Source organism: Arachis hypogaea, chromosome 16 (genome assembly GCF_003086295.3).
Source record: "Arachis hypogaea cultivar Tifrunner chromosome 16, arahy.Tifrunner.gnm2.J5K5, whole genome shotgun sequence".
NCBI classification, from domain to species: domain Eukaryota; kingdom Viridiplantae; phylum Streptophyta; class Magnoliopsida; order Fabales; family Fabaceae; genus Arachis; species Arachis hypogaea.
Genome location: NC_092051.1, coordinates 125,657,969 through 125,667,377, shown reverse-complemented (window position 1 = coordinate 125,667,377; position 9,409 = coordinate 125,657,969). Strand labels below are relative to the sequence as shown.

Here is a 9,409-nt window from a genome sequence, read left to right as displayed (position 1 = left end):
CTTATAATTAAAAGTATTAGATAATAAATTTTTACTATTTGTAAACATAATTATTATCATCGTATTGTAAACATAATAAGTTTTATGTATTAATAATTTGACTATAGCAATAATAAATATATATTTTATATTATTATTATTAATATACATCATTCTCTTTTTTTTTTTGGTTTTTTGTTTTCTTAATCCATTTAAGAATGTAAAATTCAAACAGTTTTTATATTAGAACATAAATGATAAAAAAAAATTTAATAGAAATTGTATAATGTCATTTTGTACAAAACAAGAAGCCCATTTACCCTAAGCAAGTTCAAAAAGTTTCAGCCTAATTTCCAAACATTATAATTACTCACATTAATAATAATTTTTTTAAACTAAACTTGCGCCAAGTACGACAACGTCTGCATCAACCTGCAATGGCAGCCTTTTGTGTTCTGCAATGGTAGCCTTTTGTGTTTGTAATTCTCCATGCAAGTCAGAAGAAGGAAGCCACGCGTTATTGGTTAATGTACACACCTCACTATCTATATGTGTAGATATTTTTCCCAATCCACACCACAGAACTTCCCTAATTTGCATGCTTCTTTTTCACCATTAATGCAATGGTCAATGATTTTCTTAACCACTTCAATCCACCATCGCTTTGATAAATCAAAATAATCTCAAGACAAAGTTTGTTCCTAAGCACTCCCCAAAATAATCGTAAATTACATCTAATAATCTCAAGACAAAGTTTGTTCCTAAGCACTCCCCAAAATAGTCGTAGATTACATCTAATAATTTCACGGATCAAGATATCAAAAAAAAAATATCAACAGCACTACATATTTTCCTATAACAAAACTGTTAATTAGGTCATGTCTCAAGCCATGTCAAGGATCCCAGTATCAAAAACTTGCTTGGAAGATCTCCAGCGGATGGTGCAAGGTAAGTTATCTTCTTTCTGCAATGTACATATCATGTTAGAAATACAGACATTCTTCATAACAAGTGTAATGCGGTGAAATGGATAAAGAAAATCTAAAGATACAAACCTCTGAATGTCAACATCTGTTACGTAGATAAAGCCAGCAACGTTGCTGCACCAAAGAGAAAATGGTTAAAAAAGTCTGCTACTGTGACACCACAATTGGATCAACAACCACGATTATTGGGTTCTTAAAAAGATTATAAAAGGTTACTAAGACACCAATGATTACTTATCAAAACCTAACCATCCAAAATATATTTTTGTTTACCTTGAAATGATCTCTTCGGGTTCCTTGGCAAATGAGACTGCAAGGACCATGTGGAGCAAATCACGGTTTATATTCACAGGAACAACTCTTGTTGGGTCAGCAACAGGTTCTGCTCCGATTGGTAAGGCTGAGCGAGGAGCCTGTGGCCCACCACCAATCCGATAGACGCACAAGTCACTAAAATTAGCAATATTAGAATGTGGAGAGAGATCATTAAGAAGGCCATAGAAGTACTCCTGCATCAAAATCAGATAGGCAACAATATACATTAGAATTCCCAAAAGAGTTGTTCCAGGATGATTCACTAATTACCCCAAGTCCCTAATTCAGCAGTTTTGAGAGCATGCAGTCCCTAATTCCCCAATCACTCAAAGTATTGTTTCACTTGCATAAGTTATACAGGAATGCACAAGCCATTATTTAGTATCACTATGAAACCAGTTTTTGTTACTCAATTTTGAACATCCTTTGTCCAATTTATTCTCAGCACAAAAATAGCCAATAAATTCGATCCTCTCATTGATGTTTGGCTATATTTGCAGTAAAGGATGGATTTGGGCTACAAGAATAACAATACCCCCTTACACTAACAACTAAATATTAATTAGTTCAGCATAATAGGTGCCAACAAAGAACAGACAATATTCAAATAGTTTAAACTGAAATGCTCTCAAACAGAAAAAATTATAAAAGGAAAAGAGCAACATATGTTTAATGCAAGCAGAAGTATCATACTCTTATCCTAAAACTTCTGGCCTTCTGGCGGACCTTCACATTCCTGGATACAACTCCACCAGATCTTTGAAGTTTCACAACATCAACTTTGGGCTCTCCCTTCAGGACATCTCTGAGCATGCTGTACAGTTTTTCCTATATGAAATCAAATGAAAAGCCTGAATGAGACACCAATCCATCCCAGAAGAAATCTATTAGTGAAAGAAATGTAAATGTGTGAACCCACACCCATCTCCTGTGTATAAGCAGGTACAATATTTGAGAATCAATTATTATTTTGGGGACAATCATCAAAAGAACTGGCTATCACCGCACAGCTTATTCAGAAGGCACTATGATGCCTATTGGATAAAGATAAGGTAGGTTTCTACCTGACCCAAAACTAAGACAACATTGGCCTTAAGTGTACGAATTGCATGCAATAGCAACTGCAAGAAAAACCCAAAAACAAATGAGAAAGAGAGACAATTACAATTTAGATCTTTTTAATCAGAACTAGAAGTGTATTCTATATTTGAAAGGCATCCAATTTAACAATAACATCAAGTTCGAAGGTTAATTACATCATAGCCTACTCCCTCTATCCACCCCATGGTATTTATCACCATGCCCGAAGCACGAGATTCGGCATTTCCAGCAAATTGTCTCTCTAGCATCCCCCCAAGTTCCTTGACTAGCACTTTATACAATTCTACATTGTTACTGTCAAAACCAAATAGCGTGAATTGCAATTGGATTCTCATGTCCTTCATGTGTATCAACAACTTCCATTCTCTTAAATGTTCAATTAAACAGAGGATATAAAAGTACAGCAGAAATTACCTTGGAGTTGTATGGCCAAAAAAGTAAACAAGAGGCATCTCAAGAGTAATTCCTTCAACAGGGTCAATGGGCATTTCAATTGGAGTAGCAGCAAGGCATCCAGGAATCGTTATAGATCCCTGTCCAATATCCAAGTCAACGAAGGTAGGCTTTGAACCCTGCTTAGCCGCCCAGCTAAGAAGCATCCTCGACAAGGTACTCTTTCCGGAGTCAGTAGGTCCTACAACAATCACTCTAGGCCCCTGGACAACCAAACCAGTTAATGCAATTCACACTCACATACACTAACAAACAAACAAAGCTTTTTGATGACTCTTTAGAATTCGTTCAGCATGATTTATACATAAAAATAAAACCTTTAGCATGAAAATGGATGACAAAGTCACACCTGAGAAGATTCAGAATCACCAGAGGATGAAGCTTTAGCACGAGTTCTTCTGGCTTCTAATATTGCATGCACATTAACATAGCTAACCATTGGTGTCTACAATCATACAATCAAACTCAAAGAATGACATTTTCCCTAAACAATTCAACCAAATCAAAGATTATAGTAGTAAAGCAGGTTTATCACTTTACCTCATCAGCAGTATAATCAGTTTCAGTAGTACCTTCCATTTCAATGGTAGCACCATACCAAGTAAAAACCTAAATGAAAAGTCAAAGACAAGTAAGAGCAATAACAATAACAATAACAACGATGAATATGGAAGAATAGCAGAATATGAATTTGCATACAGCGAATTTGAGTCGGGGAGGGAAGTTGAGCCAAATTTCGGGTGCAAGCTCAGTGCCGAAAATCTCGGCATTTCCATTGAGAAGGCGAAGGCAAAGAGGAGCATCGTTTCCAACCTCAATCCGGAGCTCGCTTTCTTTCTCCAATTCCACCTGCTGTTTCACCCCTGAGCTCGATGCACCGCCACTGTGCGCCATTGCCATCGATACGCTATCACAAGTTAGTTGAAAAAGAAAACAAAGGTCAAAAGTTATGTAAAAAGAAGGGAAAAGTTAGTAAAAGAAATAGAAGAAAAATCAAAAGTTAGGTGCATAGTCACAAGTTCCTTAATTCCCAAAAATTTTCAAAAATGTCAAAACAAGTAAGTTTCTATTCACTTTTCAAAAGTTCAAGATGCCAAAACAAGTGATGCACATGTATGTGTATAGCACATAATCAAGTAAATATCAATCACAAGTAAATTGGCATAATTTTAAGCAATTTGGTGTTGGCAAAGTTAAAACCTTGATGAACAAGGTAAACAAGGAAAATTCAAACACCAAATTCCAATGAGGCATGAAAGTCACAAGTTGAAACAAGAGTTGAAAACCTCATGATCTATGTGACTTAATGTAAGTTAGGCATGAATAGAATGAATCAAATCAGCCACATAGATTAAAAACCTTCAAACTTGTGAGTTTATGCAAATGAGGCTCCAATTTTCAAAAGAATTTCAAGTTTATGGTCAGTTTGAAACTCAATTAAGGCATATTCAATGCTCAATACACAATTTAAAACAAGCAAAGAAGTTAAAGAATTGATCAAAACTTGTAAGGAAGCTCTTGAGGAAATTTCCAAAACCATTTAGCAAACAAGATTCTTTTTGACACAGAAATTCGTCAAATAGAATCTTGTTGCACCCAAGTAAAATAATATCATTTAACGAAACAGGTTTAGGAAAAATCCGGCAGCATTTCAGCAGTAAATTGGCCTATTTCCCCAAACTCAAACAATCAAATCAAATTTCATATGAATGCTTTAACCATTAAATTCACAAAATTCATGTATGTTTTCAAAGGAAATCAGAAAGTGAGCCAAAATACAGCAAGAACCAAAATACAGCACCAAAAGAATGAACCATTCAACAAGCAGGCAATCTGAATTCAAACAGTCAAGTGCAAAATTGGAAGAAGACTTCAGCAGCAATTCAGTCAAGCCAGTTCAAACCAAATGAAATTCAAACTTAAGAAGCATAATAGCACGATTAATTATCTATGAACTTATACTAATTCTACTCCAAAGCAACCTAACAGCAGCAAAGTTTTAGCAAAAACAACTTTAACGCAATGAAGTAACAAGTATCCAAATGATCAAAACAATTCCAGACAATTAAACATGCAACAATCACACATTATCCCGTCAATTTCAGCCTCAAAAGTCATCAAAACTGGCAGTAAATCAGCGAATCTCTACACAATCAAGAAAATTTTCAACCAAACTCAACAGCAAATTTCCAGCAATTCAGCCCCAAACAGTAATTCATAAATATAGTTAACGATTTCCAAATAATTCCAGCAACAGTAATTCAACACTCCCAGCAGCAATATCTCAGAAGTTCAACAGAAAATCAGTCAAACAACTAACCAAATGAACTCAACAGCAATTTAACCATCAATTCAATCAGAAAAATCAAATCAGAATCAGATTTCACATCATAAATGAGCAACCCGAACAGCAATATTCATCAGCAAACAGAATTTTTCCAACACTTGCAGCTAAAATCAAAATCCAATAAACTAAACTAACCTATCCTAACAACCTAGAATCCACAAAACAGAAATCAGAATCTAACTAAGTAAATCAGATAAGAAAACAAAGAGAAGTTAAACTAAAACCTGTTTGAAGAACAGAAAAGAAAAACGCAAAAACAGGGGAAGCAGGGGTTGTGCAGCAGCAGAGGTGGAGGGATGGAGCAACAGGGGGGTTCGGAAGCAGAGGGATGCCGGCCCAGAGGTGGCGGCTTCAACAGTGGGGCAGGCAGAAGCGGCAGCGGTCAGGACGCAGCTCAATGGAAACAGGGGCTTGCCCTGTTCTGAGTGTCCCAGGCAGTGAAGAGAAACAGGGGGGAGAGGCTTGTGTGGGGCGATGGTTGTACGATGGCAGGCGCTGCTACAGGCGTGAAGGGGGGTCGCGGTAGCTCGGCCTCTGGTTCGGCGAGGAGGGTGCGGCGATGGTGGAATCGCGGAGGTGAGGCGAGGGGAAGAAGAAGAAAGAGAGAAGGAGAAAGCTGCGGTTGCAGAGCGGATGGAGGAGACGACGGTGGTCCGCGACGTGGATTCAGGGACTGTTGGTGACGGAGATGCTGGAGGCGGCAAGAGAGCTAGGGTTCGGTGAAGGTGGCCCGCGAAGGTGGTCGGCTGCTGCGCGAGAAGGAGACGAAGAAAAGGGTGGTGGTGGCAAAGCTAGGGTTCGGATAGGGGTGGAGATAATCAGAGGAGAGGGGAAGGGGTGCGGCGACTGCTGGTGCGGTGGTTCGAGACAGTGATCGATGCTAATGATGGACGTTGGGTGAAGCTTATTGATGGCAAAGGGTAGGGGCGGATTTTTACTCTATCCGACCCCGCCCGACAAAAAATCTGCATTAAATCCGTCCCGTTTTACTCGTGGATAGTAAAATGTTAAATCCTAACCCGTTTTTGCGGGTATCCGTCTTGTCCCTACCTGTTCCTATAATTATTAAATCCAACAAATAAAATAAAATTTTAAAAATTATATAACCATTATTTATATACATAACATAAATTAAAGTAAAAATTTATATATGATATAATATTATTAATCATTTTACTAATTACTTTATATATGTTACATATATTATATATTAAAAAAAATATATTTATATATATATTATATATACTGGGGCGGGTAGAGGCGGGTTTAACCCGACCCCGTCCTGTCCCGTCCAAGAACCCGTCTCGTTAAAATCCATCCCGGTACGGGGGCGGGTAATTACTTGCCCCGTGCGGGTAGAGACGAGGTGGATACCCGCAAATTACGAATTTGGGTAGTGTTGCCACCACTAACTGTGAGCAGAGAGTCTGTATGAGAGTGTGTGTACGCACAGAATGATTTTTTTTTTAAACAGGATTTAACTCAACATTCTAATATACATATAAACTAGAAATTAATAAAAAAAATAAATGACCATTTGTACTCATGAAAGATGAAAATGCTGACATATGTACCCACACTAAATCGAAACTAAACTTGTACCCACGTAAGATGTCCTCCGTGTGACAAAAGTACCCTAAGTGGCACACTGGCACTGCAACTCTCCAAAAACAAGGTACTTTTGTCATACGGAGGGCATCTTGCATGGGTACAAGTTTAGTTTCCATCTATTATGAGTACATATGTCAGTGTTTTCATCTTTTATGGATACAAATGATCATTTATTCTTAATAAAAATATGTAATTATTTACATTAACTTTAAAATTAATCCAAGATTTTATTTTCCAAATCAAAATCATGGACTATTTAAAGCACTTGTAATATGTACAAACAAAAATCTACCCAAAACTATTTCAACAATCCAAAAACTAATTAAAAATTTTAAACATGCAATATGAAACAAAATTACTAACTATTTACATATGCATTTTAAAACGAAAAATTTATTAAGCAAGCTAACAACTAAGAGATATATTTACAAGCAAAAACAAGCAATCAATCAAAAACAAACTATTCACATATTCACATGTTAACAATAACCAACAATGTAACACCATTGCAATCCCCGTCAACGGCGCCAAAAACTTGATGTGAGAATTAATGTTGATCTAGAATCAATCAAGACAACCAACACTAGCGTCATGAGTGCTATATTTTGATTGTTGTTAATATGTGAATAGTGTGAATAGATACTTTTTGGTTGTTTGTTTGTTTTTGTTGGTAATTAGGATTTTGCTTCTTTTGTTAATTGATGCCTTTAGCTTTTATTTTTAATTTTCTCTATGAGTTATCACCCTCTTGGTTTGGAGTTTGGTTGTGATCATTTTGTAGGGTTTGATAACTTCAATTTTGGATTGCATCATGGGATTGGCACATAAATTTTAGAAGGAGCAACCTCCTATATACTACAATGAGCCATACCCTCCCCAATATGCATACCCAAACCTAGGATATGGTGGATTCCACTATGACTATACACCTCCACCACCATATGCCTATGACCCCTACCCTCAACACAACCCTCAATCACCATATTTTCAAACACCACCACAATACCATCATCCACCATTGGCCCAAAGAACCACAAGACCTTCAAGCTTTTCTACAAGAGCAACAAGGATTCCACAGGACACAAGGGCAATTTATGGCTACCATAGCCGAGGCGGTGAACCACTTGCTCCTACTACGCTCATCCGATCAAGGCATTCCTCTTGAGGAATGTGAAAGATCAACTAAAGATTGTAGTGAAGAGGAGAGCATAGAGCCACAAGGGGAAGAAGAAGGGTTAGAGCTTGATGTGCAACAAGAGGAAAAAAGTGAAGTATGTGAACCAGAGGAGAGAAGGGGAGAATTGAGGGAGGTTGATCAAGATGAGGATTCCATCATCAATGATTTTTTGTCCTCCTTGATCAATCCCCTTAATGACCCTAATGAGCATCTTCCCAATGAGCTTGAGAAAGACATGGAGGTAGACTTCTCACAACCTCCTTGTTATAATGTGAGTGATGGGGAAGAGGAGGAAAATGTTGGTGAGGAAGTAGGAGTTATCAACCAAGAACATATTGAGTGGGTGGCACTTTTATCTTTGAGCTTCATTGGCCCATCAATATGCTATTTTGGAAACGAACTACCAACTCAAGGTCCTTCTTGGGTTGGTACATGGTGGAGGAAGGAGTGTTGGTTGCCAAGCAAGTCCAAAGCTCTTCAAGAAGATCAATACAAGAGTTGGAACTCAAGCATGGTATGAAGCACAATTGAGTGGATTACGGAGAATGTTGGGTTACTTCAAAGGTCAATTAGAAGCTTATCCATCCGGCTTGAAGCATGAAAATCCACAAGAAGGAGAACGGAAAACTAGGACATGGGATCGCGGAGGAGCTTCAAAGACCAAGCATGGATGGAGGTACAAGGAGGAGCGGAAACACAAGCCTCCCTAGCAAGAGTCTCCTCAACAAGTCCAACTTAAGAACTATAAACTAAAGTGCTAGGTGGGAGACACCCCACCATGGTAACATCTTTCCTACCCTTCTCTCTTTATTTATTGTTTAGATTTCTTGCATGTTTGCTTGTCTCAGTTAGCTTAGGATTAGTTTAATTTTTTGAGTAGATAGGTTAATTTTGTATATGGATTGATGAGCGGATATTTTATACGCTTTTTGGGGATAATTTCATATAGTTTTGAGTATGTTTTAGTTAGTTTTTAGTCTATTTCTAGTAGTTTTTAGGAAAAATTCATATTTCTGGACTTTACTATGAGTTGTGTGTTTTTCTGTAATTTCAGGTATTTTTCTGGCTGAAATTGAAGGAGCTGAGCAAAAATCTGATTCAGGCTGAAAAAGGACTGCTGATGCTGTTGGATTCTGACCTCCCTGCACTCAAAGTGGATTTTCTGGAGCTACAGAACTCGAAATGGCATGCTTCCAATTGCGTTGAAAAGTATACATCCAGGGCTTTCCAGCAATATATAATAGTCCATACTTTGCACAAGGATAGATGACGTAAACTGGCGTTCAACGCCAGTTCTCTGCCCAATTCTGGCGTCCAGCGCCAGAAAAGGATCAAAAACTGGAGTTGAACGCCCAAACTGGCACAAAAACTGGCGTTCAACTCCACAAATGGCCTCTGCACGTGGATTGCTTAAAGTCTCAGCCCCAGCACACACCAAGT

At 37.8% G+C, this 9,409-nt stretch overlaps 1 protein-coding gene across 1 annotated transcript; it reads right to left on the bottom strand.

Moving 5' to 3' along the window:
* Positions 1–613: 613 nt before the first annotated feature.
* LOC112754893 (protein CLP1 homolog) lies at positions 614–6,153 on the bottom strand. The gene is made up of 11 exons (XM_025802694.3): positions 5,406–6,153; positions 3,534–3,741; positions 3,375–3,443; positions 3,184–3,279; positions 2,796–3,037; positions 2,537–2,675; positions 2,345–2,401; positions 1,974–2,108; positions 1,239–1,474; positions 1,035–1,079; positions 614–943 (listed from the first exon to the last, which is right to left on the bottom strand). Exons 2-11 carry the CDS (start codon positions 3,732–3,734, stop codon positions 856–858), a joined length of 1,308 nt encoding a protein of 435 aa, XP_025658479.1. The 5' UTR covers positions 3,735–3,741; positions 5,406–6,153; the 3' UTR covers positions 614–855.
* Between the last annotated feature and the right edge of the window lie 3,256 nt (positions 6,154–9,409).